Source organism: Mytilus edulis, chromosome 7, assembly GCF_963676685.1.
Source record: "Mytilus edulis chromosome 7, xbMytEdul2.2, whole genome shotgun sequence".
NCBI lineage: Eukaryota > Metazoa > Mollusca > Bivalvia > Mytilida > Mytilidae > Mytilus > Mytilus edulis.
In genome coordinates, this window is record NC_092350.1 from 47,529,287 (window position 1) to 47,550,046 (window position 20,760).

General features: G+C 31.8%; 1 protein-coding gene across 2 annotated transcripts; it reads right to left on the bottom strand.

Annotated features, from left to right (window-relative positions):
- Positions 1-1,324: 1,324 nt before the first annotated feature.
- Positions 1,325-8,585, bottom strand: LOC139481649 (uncharacterized). 2 transcript variants are annotated; one of them, XR_011654655.1, is made up of 4 exons: positions 8,411-8,585; positions 4,369-5,696; positions 3,711-3,820; positions 1,325-2,188 (listed from the first exon to the last, which is right to left on the bottom strand). XR_011654655.1 is itself a non-coding variant. In XM_071265095.1 (3 exons), exons 2-3 carry the CDS (start codon positions 5,690-5,692, stop codon positions 1,869-1,871), a joined length of 1,644 nt encoding a protein of 547 aa, XP_071121196.1. In that variant the 5' UTR covers positions 5,693-5,696; positions 8,411-8,510; the 3' UTR covers positions 1,325-1,868. The 2 variants fall into 2 exon arrangements, 1 of the variants encoding a protein (XP_071121196.1); XM_071265095.1 differs by lacking the exon at positions 3,711-3,820 and having other exon boundaries at positions 8,411-8,510.
- Between the last annotated feature and the right edge of the window lie 12,175 nt (positions 8,586-20,760).

The following is a 20,760-nucleotide window of genomic DNA, read 5'->3' on the forward strand; positions in this document are numbered from 1 at the left end:
TTATCTATTCTAATAATAACAACGTACACAAATGTCGGCGTATGAATACACAACGTCAAAGTGGTCGTGTCGCCATAGAAATTGACAACATTAAACAAACGAAATATTCAATGTAAAGAGTCGAAAATTAATTTTATGGTTCAGTAAATTCAAGATAAATAAAAGCCATTCATGAAATAATCATGAAACACACAATATCTTTTCTTTGAAAAATTTCTAATCCGGAACGTCTCCAAATGCTGTCACGACACGCCACTTCATCCAACAACCTTATTATGATATATCACTTAGTCGACACAATGGAATCACTCTGCTTCACTCCTCGCAAAGTTTATGAAGAATGTATATTGACAATAGCATTTGGGTATTATTTTATTACAAAATTACAGTGGATACTTCATTAAATCTATTTCAACTTCAAATTAACTCCTTAGCTAGATCAGAGATATTCATTGAACGAACTTATAATTTTCATCCAACAGCTAATTAACAAATATCACAAAAATGCATTACATTATAAAGTGTCATATACAAATCAAATAATATGAATCTAATAAAACCTACAACTTAATTCAATAAAAGCAATAATAAATTCTTTTAAAAGTAAATACAATCTGGAACTGTGTAATAAAATGAAATGAAATTTACACATTAGCATACCCAATACAGGAACAGTGATCTTAACTATAAATTCGAAGCTACAAAAATAGAATTAGCAATATAAAACAGCATGCTTCAAAGCCACGCCCCTCTAAATGGACAAACCTGTATCTGAACATAGAAAGCCAAATAATTGAAATCCGCATCTTTAAATATCGAGCAACAAGAAGACAAATACGAACAACAGGGACATACCAGTATAAAGACAAATAACGGGGTAAGTGCGAATGTAAATGAAGTGATATATAGCATCAGAATAGAATATATAATTTAAGAACATCCGGCATTATATCTGACAACCAATATTTATTTTAAAGTTATTGGTACCCTTCATTTAAATTTTTGAGAAAAAGGATAAGAAGTTCATTGACTAAATACTTGCTCATCAATTTTGTCTTCAAGCAACGATAACATTTGGCATTTTCATTGGTGTTGCAAGCTCTTGGATAATTGATAATTTAAGAAGTGTTTTGGAATAAAAGTGAGGTATATTGTTACCAGATGTTAAGTTATATAACAAAACCTATGAAATCGGCTTTTTTGCATAGGTTTGTCATCTATTTCTTCTATAATTTGTTGGCACCATTGTATATTCGTCGAATTAATATGATTTAACGAACAAGGGTATTTTTTTTAAAACACGAGTACCTCTTAATACAATAACAGGTAAGAGTTAGCATCGGAATTATATAGCTTTAATTTACGGCAAAAAAAACACGGTTCAACGCATATACATATAAGCTGATCTAAACATTAATTAAATCAATACATGTTCTGGCAGGAACAAAAGTATAATATGCACATAAGATAGTAGACCTAAGTATAAATATTATATTGTGAATTCATTTATTTTCATGGATACCAACTTTCGAGGGTTAAGGAAATCTCACATCTTCGTGGATATTAACATTCGTAGTTTTTGTCAAATTCTGCATACAAGCCTATATAAAATTGTAATTCGTTGATCGTTTTTATGTCACTTGAATGATTCGCATTCACTGTAGAACTTAATTCATCTGCTCAACTGTTACTAAAGATATATACAAAATCTGTTTTCTTTCAGCTTGTATGTTGTAACATAAAAATCAAAGTTATTGTATGTTTTGGCTTCATAAGGAAAACAAATGTCTTGTCTTCTTCTAAACAGATATAATGGCTTTATCGGTTTTAGGTTGTATTAAATACATTCAAGTCTATATCCTCTGGTGTCAAGGTTTGCCTGCTGACTGTTGTATAAAGATGGGTACTAAGCGAAAAAGTCTTTCTAAATTATCTCTCGAATCACACCGAAATGTGATATTACCCGGACCTAAAATATGCTTCCTACCTACAGTAATTACAAATTCTCGCCCTTCTTTTGACTTTCCATATTGTTGCACGATATCATATGGCCAATGACATTTTAACGTCCTTTTCTTTATGTCTTCTAATGTGAAGCCATCAGGTTTAACATACAGTCGGTAATGACTAGTTAATCCAAACTTCCATGCAGCCTTCCCTGGTTTGACCATGACAATGAAACAAAGACCTGAAACGAAGGACAAAACAAATTCTGGGGGTAAAAGTACTTTTTCGACTCTGAATGTAACGAACAAACTTGACATTATATATACAATTTAAATATATATCCACTCTTTGTATTTAATCTCTACACTTCTTATAAAGGAACTTATAAGTAGCCTTTATATTTTTGTTTTATCTGTACTGTCTTGCTATTAATCATTTAATTGGCTCTACAGAATAAAATAGGATTTTTTTTTAATATGAAACATAGTATTACCATGATGCATGACATTCAATTGGCATGATATTTGCATCTCTTTCTCTTGTATTCAAATGATTTTTCTGCAAGCATCTATCAAATAAAAGATTTTTCTTTTGTTTCGAAAATAAACGCTCGCGAAAATTAGCTTGATTTGCAATTTTGTTTTCTAATAGGAACATATACAACCCTTCTAATTTTTGTGACCATTGTTCATGTTGAAGTGAATTGCAGAAATTATAACAACGTATTGTACCTTACAAACATTAGATCTGTGTAAAAACCAGACCAATGGACCCATTCGGCTAAAATTAACACAACAACATGTTTGATTAAACATATTTATACTGCACTTATTCTATTTGAGCAGTCAGAATACGTTGACCGTTTATTTTTTTATGTCATATACAGTCACTGACCTGATATCATTTTTCCTCATGAATATTGAAATAGAAATTTCCAAAATTATTATTAATTATTCACACAATCGATTCAACCTGTTCTTGTTTCCAATGTATAAAACGACTCAAACTTCTTTTGCAATTTTAACCCAAAAAAAACAAACATATTTCACTATAAATATTTCAGGTTTTGTGATTATTGTTGTTATTTTATTTAGTTCTTAAACAAATTTGTTTACCATCGATTTCGGGTTTCTACAGGTAATGTACATTTCATTGTGTTGTATATGTCTCCGCCTGCATAATATGAGGCCTTTTTATCACAGGGGGAAGTTTCACAATATTTGTATAAAATAATAGCATTAAGGCATTGAACATGTTTTTTCTTTATAGATTGCAGTATAAAAGATACAATGATATAAAGGATTCAGCCCGAAACGGGGAAAACGCTCTGCAGAGTTTCGCATTTCCCCGTTTCTAAGCCTCATCCTTATATCATTGATATGTTAAGTCAATGCAGTATTATTGTCTATATCTAGGTCAACGGAATGACATCTGGACAGACAAATATAGAGCAGGAAATAAAACTATGTATTTCATTTAAAAAAAGAATTTGAGCAAGGATTTGTAACAACGCTTGGTTAACTGCTTGTGTGATAAGCGTAGCTTCCAGTGGGAAATATTTCTCAATTTTTCAGTATGAGAAGAAATCAATTTTGAATACAATAGGAAGGATTGTAATTTAGGAATTGGCGTGGATGAAGAGCGAGTAGAGCGGAAAATGTGAACTTTTGAATACGGATATTAATTTTGACTTTCAATGGGCACTTCAAAAAAGTGTTAGAAAAAGTGTTTCTTTAACGTGCAAAGACCTCGAATTTTCTCACTTAAAAAGGCTTCGCATCGGACGTCTTTATTCTGATCCGAAGTGGCTGCAAATTTGTACACCCCGCACAGCGAAATGGACACTCCTTTTTGCTAGGGTTATAACGTTAGCCTAAAGAAGATCAAGGAACGGTCATATTTCAATAATCAAATCCTTAATTTGGGTTTATACATTTATACTGTCTAGTTCATGTATTGATATATACATACATGATTTTCATGTGTATGCACATATATCGTGCTAATTAGGTTGCATGAATAAGATTTTAAGAAAACTATATAAAGAAGGATGTTTTGAAAAAAAATCTTTTGCTGAGTCTGGTTTCTATGTTGCGTTATGTTCACTGTGTATTGTCTTTCTATTTTGTCATGATATTGTTAACTTTGTTTTTTAGTTTTGATTTTCCCACCTCACTTCTACTCATCTATTATTTAACGTGTTTTACAAAAATTGTTGAATTAATGGTTGTAATACTTTACTTATGACAAACAAATACTTATTCTTAAAACATCCTTTTCAAATTTAAGGCTTTAACATTTAACAACCTGTGTAATGCTCTGTGGTCAGTCTGGTATAACATGAATGTTTCTTTGTCGGTTTAAATGTGGAATCATTAGAATTTGTTTATTTATATTTCTGTCGCACAAAAGACATGTTACCTGGATCAGTCTGTCCAACAGTTTCACCAAGTTCCGTATATGTTTCCTCTCTATTCTCCTGTTCTATTGATGGCGTATAGACTGGATTGGTCATTTCAAAAATTTCACCTAGTTCCATAGATGAAGCATCCGTATATGTTTCTTCTCTATTCTCCTGTTCCATTGATGACGTATAAACTTGACTGGTCAGTTCAACAATTTCATCAATTTCCGTATAATATTCTTCTATATTCTCCTGAGCCATTGATGAAGTATAAACTGCACTAGTCACTTCAACAATTTCACCAAGTTCCGAAGATGCTTCTTCTGTATTATCCTGTTTTATTGATGACGTATAAACTGCACTGGTCAGTTCAACAATTTTACCAAGTTCCGTAGATGCTTCTTCTGTATTTTCCGGTCCAATTGAAGATGCAGAAACTGGACGGGTAAGTTCCACAATTTCACTAAGTTCTGTATATGCTTCTTCCTTGTTTTCCTGTGGTATCAAAGACGTATAAGCTTGTGTAATCTGCTCATCGTTTTCTCCAAGTTTCGAGTATTGTGCCTCTTTATTCTTCTGTTTCATTAAATAAATATAGTTTGAGCTTGTGTGTTCATCGTTTTCTCCAAGTTTGGAGTATTGAGCCTCTTTATTCTCCTGTGGTATTAAAGACGTATACTCTTGTATAATATGCTGATCGTTTTCCCCAAGTTTCGAGTATGGCGCCTCTTTATTCTCCCGTAGTATTGAAGACGTATAAGCTTGTGCAATCTGTTCATCGTTTGCACCAAGTTTCGAGTATTGCGCCTTTTTATTCTTCTGTTTCATTGAAGACATATAGTATGAACTTGTCTGTACAACGGTTTTACCGAGTTTCTCATATTTTGCCTCATTATTCTCCCGTTGAATTAAGGCCGTATAAATTTGTCTGGTCTGTACATCGATTTCCTCCGTATTAATTATATTTTGCTTTACAATGTCTACAAAATCGTCCATTTGTTGAGAGATATTTACATTTGAAAGCTTATTATTATCGTGTATATTTGTGAAATTTTTGCATTTCTTATGTTCCTCAATGAGACTTTTTGTACAACAAGAACATTCGTGTTCATGACAGTATGCTTGATTATTTTCACCATGTAATTTGCAGGATTCTTCAATTTGAAGGACACTTACAGGTAATATATGTATAATGCCATGACTTCTCGATGCTTTGTTTAGTAAATGTTGAACCTTACATTCTTCACAGAGCCCTTCTTTACAATTGATACACCATGTAGTAGATGGTACAGAAATATTTCTGGAATCGCAGCTACCGCAAATAGGAAATTTACTTGCCATATTTCTGCAGAAAAAAACCCAACATTTACTTCATTACACATTTTGATGGTAAAAGGCCTTACTCTCCAATCATAGTTTTATCTATCATAAAATTGATTAATAACACTGTTGAAAGCTTAACGCATCATATTATACGGAAGTTAACTTAAAGGTTCGAATACCAGGTGAGATCCTTACATTTTCGTTAATTATACAAATACTCTGTATTCTTTTTACCCATAGACCCTCTACCAGGTCAATCATAATTACTCCTCCCTTCATAAAATCCAAGTACCAGTTTCACGAAGCTGTCTTAGGACTTATACATGTCTTACTATTAGGATGGTCTTACAACATATCTTAGTCTAAAGTCTGTTATTCAAAGTAGTCCTAGATTAAGACATTTTTAGTTATATGGTTTGCTACTGAGACCCTACGGATTCATAGAGGGTTAGTAAAATTCATAGGGGGTGAGGCCGGATGCCGAATCCTCTATGAATTCTATTCACCCTCTATGGATCCGTAGGGGGTCAGTAGTTAACCGTATAATGAATTTATCGCACGCTGGATTTTTCTGCTACGTTTTGTTGAAAAATAAACAAAGAAACACAACCACATAAATACAGACGTCGCCATTAACGCGTCATGAACCCCCTATGAAATGTACTAACCTCACAGGGGTCACCACGTGACGGCGTTAAACCGTTCACAAAGTGAGAATTCACCAGCGATGCGATAAATCTTAATTTTGGTTTTAAAGTTAGGACTACACGAGAGGAGTCTTATGATGGTATAAGAATAGTCTTAAGTTTATTTACTAGTGTATAAATAACACTCATTTGTTTTTTTTAATTCAGCAAATATATTATTACACAATGTATTATATAATTATCTTTTCTCATTTTCCTGCTTATAACTAAATCTGTATGTGTTGATTATCATCATGATTTGTCAACAATGAACATTCGATTTATTAATATCAGTATCAGTTTAATCCTTTAAACTTATCATAACCGATACAATTGAATTTAACTCACTTATTTATTCTTTCCCCCCTCAATTTGATATCTAATGTTTCATATGAATATTTTTTGGTGTACTATTTATAGATTATTTCTATAAATTTAACATAATTTTTCATTTTAATTTTCAAAATATCTACGCATATTAATCAATACGTTAAGTAATTTGTTGGAAAGACACTACATTTCCATAAATCCAATATTAAAACTAAAGAATTAAAACAAACTTGCGACATGTTTATCTTTGATAGGATCAGTCTGTGACAGCTTTGGGACGAGGTCTGAGATATGTTATACGGCAGTCATATGAGAATTATAAGACATGTACTAGGATATATCTTATGACAGATTTTATGATAGTTTCGTAAATCCGATCCCTGGTTGAAGACTATTGAAATGTTAAGTCACGCCTTATATCCTAGAATTTGGAATTTCTCGTCATTGGTTTACTGCTGTTAAGATCCATTCAATCATTTTAATATACCATAAACAATTAAAGGAGATAATTCGACATTAAAAATGTCAAGCCCTGACACTTTAACTATAAAATATTCATGCTACAGATCCGGAACCCGTTAAATTAGTGCATGTCACAATTAAAATATGTTATTTACTTTGTACTTGTTTGGCTTTATAACTATTTTGATCTCAGCGTCACTGATGAGTCTTATGTAGACGAAACGCGCGTCTGTCGTATTAAATAATCCTGGTACCTTTGATAACTATTAACACCACTGGGTCGATGCCACTGCTCATGGACGTTTCGTCCCTGAAGGTATTACCAGCCCAGTAGTCATCAGTTCAGTGTTGACATGAATATTAATTGTATAGTCATATTTTTTTTTATTAATTTTCTGTTTACAAATTTTTCAAAAAACTAAGGATTTTCTCATCCCAGGAATAGATTACCTTAGCTGTATTTTGAATGTTGGGTCCTCAGTGCTCTTCAACTTTGTACTTGTTTGGCTTTATAACTATTTTGATCTGAGCGTCACTGATGAGTCTTATGTAGACGAATTATATTTACATTTTGCAGTCTTGCACACTTATCAATATTCGTATCTGATATTAAAACAAAAAATAATCCTGCGGTTATCAATGGTAATATAGTCTTGCTATTAGCTCACTGGCATACAACCCTGATAACAACACATTGAAATAATGATAAACTTGGAACAGCTATTTCTTTTTTAACCACAAATGCTTTACATTGTTATCTACTGCTCATGTTGTTGTAGAGAAAAAGTTCGAATGATATTAGCAATTTCTTTGTTTCTATGAAAAATCAAACTTGATACACTTCCGATATGATTTTGGGTTTGGTCTCTTCGTTCATTGTGCTCAATGTTTACTGAAATTTTGAGATTGAACTATCCTGGATTTATAGATTATCGTTGATCATCTCAACTATATTATAATCCTGGTACCTTTAATAACTATATACTCAACGAGATTGATTTTCTTGCTTAAGCCGGAACGGCGAAATGGAGAAAAGCAATCGAGTTGAGATGCAAATTCTTCTAATCTGTGTATCGCTATTTTATCAATGACGACGTTGTCAATGTGATGTCAATTTCATTAAAAACGCCATGTGCTTCCTTAGTTTCTCGTGATAATTTTCCATTACAAACGAGTAGCATGATATAAAAAACTATCACAAAAATGTTCAAAGGGAAAATGCACAAGATAACATATTATACACTGGTATAGTACTAACCTCGAAGTACAGACACGAAAGTCTGATACCTATAACCTTGCGGTTGAGTTGTGGCCATGTCCTATCTTCATCTTTAAGGAAGAATATAAAAATTTGCAATGAACTTTGCATTTCAAAAGCAGAACATATACTTTTAAAACATAAGATTTATGTAAAAGTAAGTACATTAAACAGGGAAAAGCATTGTTCTTAATATATAAGTCGACAAACAATCAGGAAATCGAAACAAGTGTAAACCTGCTGATAAAATTAATTTTGATAAAATAAAGTAACTGATATACTAAGAAAAATTATTGGATTATAAAACTGTGTTCATAATTCATAAACTATTGTAACTAACTATACAGGTTTTTTTTACTAAATGACCAGTCCTTATGTCCTTTATTCCGTTCATCCCATGATTACTTTGTAGTCACCATGATAGCGCTATATATGAAGAAAATCATTTCAGTTAGAAACTTTTTGAGCGGGGGATATGATCTCAATTTATCAGCTCCTGTTCAAATTTGTATGGACGTTTTAACTTATCGAAATATTGGATTGATAATGTAAAATACGTAACCAATTTTTTTTTGCCAAAGAGTGGTTGTGAAATATTTTGAAATAACTCTCGTAGTTCGCTAATACATATGTTAACAAAGTTATAGATATAATGCATATTTTTAGTGTTTTTTTTATGTCGTAGAACACCCCGAGGTGCGTTCTACCACCTTTATATGCATTATTCTGACTAATATACCGTCTAAAATTATTGTTTTTTTATAAAGATTTGCAAAAATTAGCATCATATTTACCGACCACACTAAAATGGGATATTCCTTTCTAATGCGTTTTGGTTTTAATACGCCATACGGCTAATTTACAATGTAAAATAAAACTCACATATTAATTTAGATATAAAACTTTAAAATTGTTATCCATACACAATAAAATTTTTTACTGTTATTGCATGAAGACAACATAATGTGTTACCATCCGATCATGGTGTATGACTAACACAAGACACATTGTAAGTAATTTATTGTACCAGCTTAATTTATTAAAAAGGAAGGAGGGGGCTTTCTTTTTTTCTATTCTTAATGACATTTCTACCCCGGAAAAGTGGTTATGTTCTCAACAATTTTAAATTAATCGAATGAAATGTTCAGAAAGATTGTCTTTTGAATAGCAATACATTTTTTAACAGATAATCAGGATATAATTATATACTCTCCCTAGTCAGTGCTATGCCTCTCTCTTCAATCGAATATCTGTGGAGCGTACGGACCTGAATGCAGAAGTAATGATAATTTAGTTTGGGAGAATTTCCTTGTATCCAATTGCATCAAAAGTATTCAATTTCAAACACGTGTTGCGGGATCTCAATATTGATGACTTCAAGACTAAACATCCAGATTATAGCTTTGCTGTTTTACCAATCATATATAATCCGGCTGGACACGTAATTACTGGTCAATAACACTTGTCTGCGAAGTATGTTATCCAAGGGCTCGAAATCTCGTTAGCCTAAACCCATCAATGGGAAACACTACAGTTCAGGAGTATGCCAGGCAATCCGTTAAACGCGAAAAAAAAAACGAAGACGATGATACTCGTTCCGAATGTATTAAGGATGTGCCATCGTTAATACGAAATATACTTAAGAAACTTATTGGGTCTATCAACACCCATGCTACATGAATATTTAGAGAACCAAATGTTGTAAAAAGATTGTCCCTCTTTCATGACAAATATGTTGTTGAGCCCTCATGATCAAATAAAGCCACAATCAATATCGATTTTACATATGTAAGTGTAAATCACATTACATCAACTACTTGATAAATGCATTAAATACAAGAATGTTTTGACAACTCACTTTGAAACTCAACATATACCCCAGAACTTCAAAAACAAACGGAGAATTTGATCTCTCTCATGCACCACTGTGTTAATATATGAACTACTTAAATGTCTATACCAACAACTGTATATTTCTGTGTCTTCAAAGAGCTCCACGAAACTTCTTTCTAAATTACTACAAATGTAACATCAATTATATTAATTAAGTTGTTATCTTATAATTTTTTTCTTTGTGTGTTTCATTGTCGTTTTTGTTTTTTTGTCGCAATTCAGTGTTTCTGTTGTTTCATTGTTTTCCTTTTAAGGTTGATGTGTTTTAGTTTGTAAACCAGATTTGTTTTCTCTCAATCGATTTATAACTTTCGAACTGCGGTACACAAGCCGGTCATCAAAGTTATTTCAACGTATTTTAGAGATGTGGATACTAAAAACGATCGTTTAGAGGCCACACAATCTATACTATTTCCTTTTAATTTGCAATAATATCAAAGTATCTACTTTTATACGCTTTTCATAGGTATTCCCCATTCCAAACTAAACGCCAATTGAAAGATTTGGTACTTCTTTCGAAAAACTAAGAAGAACATAAAAAAGAACGTCCAACGTAGATACAAGTATCTTGTCTGATAGAGTGGGGAGGGGTGTAAATTCTACTTCGTAAAAAATCGTTCTCATTTTAACAAGGAAAATGTCTGATACTGATATTATCAACATACTTGATATCTTTAATTAATGACAACATATTTTTTACATTTGAAGGATTTTTTTTAACTATAAGTACAACGACTAAATCCAATATATTGTTACCATTTATCACTTAACTATATGGTAAAGATATAAAACTTTACACAGCGTTAGTTAGGATGCTTATAAACAATGTTTGATCTTGAAAAAATCCAAGATGGCTGCCAAAATCAAAATGGCCACCTAGAGTAAATAGGCTATAGACATGTTAAAGCACGAACTGTTGCACATTGCTAGAACCATCTAAAAAAGTTCCATAATGGCCACCAACAGTTTAAAGGATAAGTACAATGCATTGGTGTAAATGATCTCTTTATAGTAACAGTCTGAAACTATACACAGTGTTTAAAACACTTTTGAATATTGTATTGGTTTTAATAATCATTTAATGGAATAGTCGCGAAACGTTGCACATTGCTAGTGACGATGCTTACAAACATTTTTGAATATAGAGCCATACAAAAAAGTTCCATAATGGCCACAAACAGTCTAGAGGATAAGTCCGATGTATTGGTGTAATTAATCTTAATGGCAAAAATTTTTTTTGGTAATTTTTGGTCCTCAATGCTCTTTAAATGAGTACTTTATTTGGGCTTTTTAATATTATTTTGGATCACTGATGAGTACGAAACGCACGTCTGACGCAAATACAAAATTTCAATCCTGGTATATATGATGAATTTATTCATAGAAACAGTCTTAAACTATTGACATGGTTTGAAACACTTTAGAATATAGAGCGATATAAACTAATAACAAAATGGCCGTCAATTTTATGCTAAGATAAACATATTTGTATAATTTACCACTTATTTCGTAGTAATCGTCTGATTTTTGCAATCGATATGCATTATATATATTTTTCTTGATATGGATATGTTTAGTACTTGTGAAGAAAACTACATGTATGTATGTGCCTGTCTCAAGTCAGGAGCCTGTGGTTGTAGTTTGCTACATAAATCTTTTTCTTTCATTTTTTTTATATAAAATAAAGGCCTAAAGTTTTCTCGTTTGAATTGTTTTACATTGTCATTTCAGGGCCTTTTTTAAGCTGACTATGCGGCATGGGATTTGCTTATTGTTGAAGGCCGTACGGTAACCTTTAGTTGTTAATTTCTATTAATTTCTGTGTCATTTTGGTCTCAAATGGACAGTTGTCTCATTAGATTATACCACATCTTCCTTCTTTTTTTTAATTTAAATACAATGAACAGATGAGATCTATATTAAAGTTGTTTTAAAAAAAATAATTCTGGACATACTTGTGTTATATAGAATTTATACTATCTGATATATAACTATCTGATAATAGTTCTTATGCATCTTGACCGTTTATTTTAATTATAGCAAATATTGATATCGTTAGGTTAATTTGATTATAAGCCAACAAAATAATTATTTAAAGATATTAACGAAACGTCCACCAGCAGCGGCATCGACCCAGTGGTGTAAACAGTTATCAAAAGTACAAGGATTATAATTTAATACGTCATACGCGCGTTTCGTCTACATGAGACTCATTAGTGACGCTCAGATAAAAAGCCAAACAAATATAAAGTTGAAGAGTATTGAGGACCCAAAATAGCTCCATTCTTAATCAAAATAAAACATGGGTATGGTTAAACATGTATAATTTTGCACATTAGTTGTATAAGTTTGAAATAGATCGACCAATAATTTCAATTTATACCATTTTTTTGTTGAACTATAATGCAAGTTCAATACCTTCTACTCGCAAAAAAATAAATATAGAAGACTGTAACAGTTGTCATGTCACATGATTAAAAACATTTAACATTTGCTAATGAGGCGTGTTTAAAACTATGATGTTATATACATATATATATATTTAAACATATATATGTTAAAGTGTTCGTCTGTAATCAAACATTTCGTTCCCTGGATTGGAACCATATTGTGCCTTTTTCAGAAAAGTAAGTACTGTATTATATATACATATAAATACATATTAATTACTAATAACAAGTGTACATGTTTATTGAATACTGATGAACATTGTTTAATTTAATATTTCCGTGACACTCGATTTGATTTAAATATAATGGCTTAATCTTTGATGACGTACTAAGTGCTTTAAATAATTTCTTTAATATACAGAGATACAGTTATTATATATTATTATAAGTTATCTCTGCATTATTAAGATTATTTAATTGTTCTCTGTATTCTGTCATATTTGTCATATATGTATAGTGTATTATTGTATAGCAATATAATATTCCCCACAGAAAGTAACCAAAAGTTAGCGTGTAATAAATTCCAATATTGCACTAGTGCAATAAATCTTCAAAATTAATGACGTCATCAACGTCAAAATCTTAGTTTAAACCATTTTTTACTTTCAAACATTATATTGCTCATAGAACATATATTGCACTCGCAAGCTCGTGCAATATAAAATTCTACTTGGGACAATATTTCCCAATATTCATGCAGTTACCCTATATTATGCTAAAGCAATGTTGTTACTAATGCAATAAAGATTTATTATATTATTATGATATACTCAGTACATATGTTAAAGTTTTAAGTAAGGACGATAACCTGTCCTAAAAGATTTGGGTCAAAGTTAGGAAAGGCTTTCAACGTGTCAAAAATACCAACAAAAAGTTATTAACATGATTCATTTGATGGTAAAAAAATATAATTAAATCATCCAGTGCACTCTATCATTCATAGATACTACATGTGCCTTGATTTACAACTAATATTTTGGCATTTGTTTACGATATTTTGGTATGCAAATATATCGAAATTCATATGTTTTATAAAGAGGTCGTGATAATGGAAAGACTAAATTGGTCGAAAGTATAACTTTGAAAAATTTTGTTCGTGCTCAGAACTACAATGTATGTTGAATACTCTTTTAACTAGAAAGATCTTTATAATTATGTAGTTTTGCTTTATGTAACAGTACAATTTTTTACAATTTTTGGTATCACTGATTATCTAGCAAATATTAAGATGATGATTATTTCCAGAGGAGCATGCTTCTTATGCATACCTCGATCTCACTCAAATGAGATTTTTATTGATAAATTTGTATTCCACATATTCTACACCAGATATAAATAGGGCTAACAACAACAGAGAAAGCTGTCATAATAAAAGATCTTCTACGTCAATGACAATAATAATAAATGGTATTTAGCCTGACAACGTGTTTTATAGTTAACAAACTGATTTTAAGATTAATGGACATACAGATAATGGCAGGGACAACATGTGCATGCGTTAATGATAAATTTTAAACGGAAATGAATTATAACTTTTGGAACACCAATCTAAATGATGGCATCGCATGCAACCTCTTTATTATATGATTTATCTTTAACTGCTGCAGTAAATGATTTCGATATATTTTTTCCATTTATGAAGAGATATTCAAGACTTCGAAACTTTTATACAGAGATCTTGAGAAAATTTCATATATATTGCTAGCTGGTGCCACGTGTAGAGCATGACCTTTCTTTCCTACAAAGGCACCTGAGATCTGCCACCGTTTGGGTTCTTGTTGCTCATTTGTTTATGTTTGTATATTTTTTTTGTGTTTTGAAGACTGTAATTTTTCGTAGTTTCACAGTGTCGTGCGTTTTGTTTTTACTTTATATATCTCTGCTTTCAAACAAATCAATTTACGTTATTTGGGGGTGTTTTTTATAAGTTGGTACTAACTTCGAACTGTCTTTCAATAACTGCGAGTGGCTGGGGCGCAAATATGTTTATTTTCTATCACATTTTGTTTTTTCGTCCAAAAGGTGTGGAGCCTATTATTCAGTGGTTGTCCTTTGTTGCTGTATATTATATTCTTGTTTGTTTATTGTTATGGTCAAACATCAGGTCGTTATTTCTCATCGTTTAAATTGCATAACATCGTTCTTATCGCAGCCCTTTTTTCATGCTATGCGGTATGTTCATTTTAAAGGTTGTACAGAAGCCTTCATTGGAAACATTTACGTCATGATGCTCTCTGATGAAAACTTCTTCATCTACAACTCATCTTCTTATCTTTACAGAAGCAATCAGTAATATATTTGATTACTTCAATTTGACCCTAATGGGGCTTAACTATATAGTACCGGGATTCATGATGCTACTAATCTTTACCCTGGTTGGACGAAATAAGGGATTATAATGGCAAAAAATTACAAAAGCTGTATTCAACAGTTTATCTACCTTGTCTGTCCGTCCCCGATATACACAACGAAATATGTTGTTTAATATCTACTTGTCAAAGTTAGGCTTGATGCACAGTTATAATTGACATGTCTTCAATGTGATCTGTTTTAAGGTTGTTATTCATTTCAGATTGTAGCCTAAAAACATCTTATGTGTATGTCTATGTCATAGCTAACTGATGTTTTTATATCAGAAGAAATACCTTCCTAAATATCAAGTAAAGTACCATTTTACAGTTTGAATAAGGAAAAAAAACCACTCAGAAACGTTATGCATTAGTCGTAGAATTGTGTGTTTTTGTTAAACAATGACAAAAAAAAAAAGATTTATGGTTTGTTGTATTCTCTATGCTAACATATGAATGCAACATTTTTTTAAGATATCACTTGTAACATATACATTGTGTTGTATACGTATGTGTTCGTTTGTGTGTGTGTGTGTGTGTGTGCTAAATTTTTTTTAAATATTTTTACAACTAAGAATGTGGTCATTACATTTTGAAAAGAACTGACCATCAATACAAATGGCCGGAGAAGCAGCAGTAGTTAAGGGCGTTGATGAGGCGCTAGATGTTCTAGCAGAACTAGCAAAAATTATAAATGTAAGTAAATATCAAATGTCAACATAATATATTGCGCCTATAAAGATTAAACTATACTTGATTGACATACGTGTGTGCAAAAAGGTAGACTTATTGGTGATTGGAAAAATGTATTTCATGATTATGATTATCTCAATACCTTTCTAACTTTTTTAAATGTTAGTTAACTAAGAACACACACAACGATAGCAGTCATATTGATATATGTGACAACATTATAACAGGAACTGCAATTAACGTTCTGTATACATTACAACATAAAATATATCTTGACATCCCTCGCAATATATGTTTTGAATATGCAATTCTTTATCAACAGTATAAACAAATCAACCCAAAAGAAAAAAATAACGTACGTTCTTTTATTGTAGTTCACCATCTACGAAATGTATCCCAATGTTTTTTTTTCAAACCTACAACTAATTCAATAAAAACGCATAAATACTTTTGCATAGATGAAAAAGTCGATAAAATTCGAAAACACATATTAAGCAAATATATTTGAAAAGCTATGCTTTGAGGTATCTTGCATGCAATTTTATGGTATCAGAGTTGTTATTATATTGCTACTTGTTGTAATGTTTTAAAACAATATTTCTTTTAGAGTGGAAAGTCTGATGATAATGAATACATTAAATGCAGCATTAGTTGACCTGAGTGCTTTCAAACCAGTGGAAAAAATATTCGGTATTCCCCAAAACATAATAGATCCTGACAGAAATGCAACACTCGGGTTTCAAAAAACACCCTTTGGTCTATGTGGGGCTTTAGGAGTAGTCGTCTATAAAATGGCAGGCAGAGATCTGTATTTAATTTTTTTTACAGCGTTCCATTCATTGGTTATAATGGTTTTTGGATACATTGGGTAGATAACTTAACAACGGCACACAGACGACCTAAGCACTGCTATGGCAAAAAAACCAATGGGAAATTACGGATCAAATTACGTGGCATGATGTTGATACCGTAGGTTATCGCGCTACTGGTTGCATGACCCAAGGCGACGATGCTAAGATGATCGTTCAAGTGTCGAATCAAAATAAGCTCTCCGTGGTACTTTAATTTGTGCATTAATGTTTTTATCATTCAACGGTTTATCATAAGAAAAAGGAAAACAAAAATATTCGAGTTAAGGGTGGTGTTCCTTTCTAATTAAAACAGTTGAACATAATATTGTGTGTGCTTTTCTTATACGGTTTCACATTGTTTCAATAATTATTTTGTACCGGATATAATTGCCTGTGTTATCGTTGCCTATCTGTTTGGTGTCCTTCACTAGTTCAACTTTTTTGTTAGGATACGTTTAGGAATTAGACCTACCAGACTCGTAAATTACTGTAAAGTCAGAAAGGAAAAGTGCTGTGCCTAGTAAATAGATGTTTTGCGAAAAAAAATAATTGCAGAATTTTATGCACTTCGGGTTGTGCAATATCTTTTATACAAACGTTATATAACTAGGTCCCGCACGTTTAAAAAATGAAATGTGCCCTTTCAACCAGTACCAAAATTAAGTTGGTTAGTATACCTCCTGCATCTGCCCTTTTCAGTTAATTTTACATGTATTATTTTAATTTTAGTTTCTTGTGTACAATTTGAAAATTAGTATGGCGTTCATTATCACTGGACTAGTATATATTTGTTTAGGGGCCATCTGAAGGACGCCTCCGGGTGTGGGAATTTCTCGCTACATTAAAGACCTGTTGGTGACCCTCTGCTGTTGTTTTTTATTTGGTCGGGCTGTTGTCTCTTTGACACATTCCCCATTTCCATTCTCAATTTTATTAGCATAATCCCCTTGAAATGTGGAAGAAAAACGTTTGAGTGACCCTGCAGTAGTCCGATCGGAAACACTTTGTGTAGTTTCTGTTTATGCCGTGATGCGTTTCATATATACAACGAAATGGTGGAGCGATATTCTAATACTGCTTGACATTATCGTTCAATGGTATGAAGGATCCAATTCAGAACTATTTTTTTCAGATAATTTACATTGAGACAGGCTGGATTTTCATACCATAAAATATTTACATCTTCCTCCGTTATAAATTTGCATTCCACCTGTGGTATATGACAGAGGCGGATTCAGCTTTGTTCGGGGCCGCATGTGGAGAATACATACCATGGTTAATGCAAACACATTTTACATTTCGCACCCCAAACGTCAATAAGTGTTGGATTCATCAGTCCCCCTTTTTTTCTAAATCCGCAATCCGGATCTGGGGCCCTAGTGAAGTTCTCATTTTGAAAGTGGAAGTTCATTATAAAAACAAATAGGTCTCTCCTAGTGTATGTATATTGTAAACCCTTAACATTTTATTTGAGAAAAAAAAAACACATGCATTTTCACAAAGAACGGACCAAAATTCATGATTTCATTTGCATTTTTTGTTTATTCTTTGTCATTGATAATGTTTAAATTATAAATACAAACGTCCTGCCTGTATATAAATATTAAGATTTTACTAGTTGTATGTATCAAGTGAGAAAATCATGATTGGGAGGTCTTTCTGAAATGTTTAAATTTCTTGTTGTGGGTGAAAAGGTGATTTTTTTATTCATATTATTTCACCAGTTGCCGAGCTAGTATTTTGTACGGCTTGCTTTCTTTTTTTGTTCCGTATGATTTCCTGCATGTTGTTGGACAGAAGATTCCTTTTCGTCCCATCTGGAACAATAGTTTTCTTATTTTTACACTCTTACTTGGTACAATTATTCTGCCCTCCTTACTAAATTGTTTGTAATAAACTCATCATAGATACCAGGATTACATTTTGTAAATTGGGGGATACAATTTCCTTTTCCCAGATACGTAACTTTTCATATTTGCACTTACGACCTTTTTGAGTAAGGATTAGCAGCATAGACAATGATTATCTCATATTTGAACAATATACCTTTAGCTCTAATGCTTTATCATGTTTATGGTTACACTATATCATGGAGCGATTAACATGTTTGACAAATATCAAATGTAATTACATGTACGACTAATTTTAAATGCATTTGTGAAAAAAATTCTTGTCATGTGTATCATTTTTATTTTTTAACCTTAAAGTATACCTTGAAGCTGGGAATACATGTGTAGTGACCAATATGTTCAGCTGCCTTTTACTTCGTTCCTCCCTACACGCGTCCACCAATTAGATCACGTATTTTTACATTATAAAGTGACATACGATTTTAAGACCATGTTATAATCAGAAAACATATTTCTAACTACAGCTGAAATTTGAGGCAACTGAAATGTAGCTGTAGATAATTAAAAAAATATATATCAAAATACAAGAAATTATATAAATTATTGCTCAGAACCGAAGGACCACCTGAATGTCACTACATAAGATAAACAACAACTGTAATTAACAAATTATATGCTTTATGATATGCAAATTTTGTATACATGTATGCTGCGTTTTAAAATGAAATCGAATACAAGTCTCTATACATATGACTATTTGTTGGCTGATAGAGTTGTCTCATTGGCATTTATAACACTTCTTTTTAGTTTTATAATTACATGTACATTGCAACCTACCTAATCCAATTCTTAAGTATACCAACATCTTGCCTAAACCAACACTTTTTTATGGTCCCAAATTATGCTTACCCTTGCAGAAAAGAAATCCTGAGAATTCCGACAGCCTGCTTAATCCGATATTTTTTTTCTGGTCCCCCAGTATGTCGGATATGACAGGTTTAACTGTGCATCCATTAGTTGTTCATCAGTAAGTTGTATGCCTACTACATCTCATCAATATCTATACGTCCGAGTCACGTTTAAGAGTCAAAGCTCAGACATAAACAAGTCGATCTTTATTGTTTCTGACTTTCAGAAGTCAAAAAATGTATTGATTAAAAAAAAAAAATGTTTTCGGAAAATGACAGACTTGTTTAGGTCAATTTATGTTTATGAATAAATTTGATTTTAATTGGTGCCAAAGTTCACCATCTATATATGATATCATAAATCGTTCCGAGAGTTTCACAAGGATCTAAGCTATCTATATGTAACTATCTAATTGAACATTTTTTACTAAACATACATGTAAGACTAATTTGAGTAAATGAAGATTATCTAAATTTTTTAGGGTTGTATGCATATTTTCTTTAGATGACAAATACCTGTCTTTCAATGTTTGATGTAGATGCTTTACCTTTTTATTAATATGCTTGGGTCTTGAAGTTGACCAATTTTGGTAACGTATTGACTTGTAGGAGTCAATATTTGCAATTTTTTAGATCAGGTCAAATACTTCTTGCTGAACTTTAATTGAGTCACTGAAGTAATTAATTTTCTTAAACTAAGGTGAGACAAATCTTGAAAGCTACAAATGTTGACCACCATGAGACGAAAGCAGATTTAGTCTGATTTATGTCTAGTCTCAGACTGTTTAATACGAATAACTTCATCTTTTTGCAGTAAATGCTTTACAAAAAACACTTATCATGCTTATATAAGTCTTATAAATGAATATTTCTTTCTTCACAGTTCAACTGAAATTCATAGGTCTATCTGTAGATCTCTCATTGGGTTAGGTATTGCTAAAATATATTGTTGATTTGTCAATTATTTCGCGAAAGAGACCACAAATTAAATCCGTTAACTATTTGTTTTATATGAAATCATTTTTGAAACTCCAATTGTAAGACAATTCACAAATCTCCAAACTGTTTGTATTTAATTTTTTTTTCACTGAGGTAATCCGGCCCTTTGTAAGATGACAAACCTCGACTCCAATGACGTATAAACATAAAGCGAAATTGTCCAGCTAATATTCCTCTACCTTTCAGCATCAAAACACCAAATTGCAACTCATTTGGTCTTGAAACGACCGACGCTTCTGCTTAGTACCTAACATATAATTGCTGTCATATTTTCTACTTTTTATTAACATGTTTGGTGGCTTTCTAAAAACATTTAATTAGATCTTCCATAATGAGTTACTTTATACTGCTGTTTCAC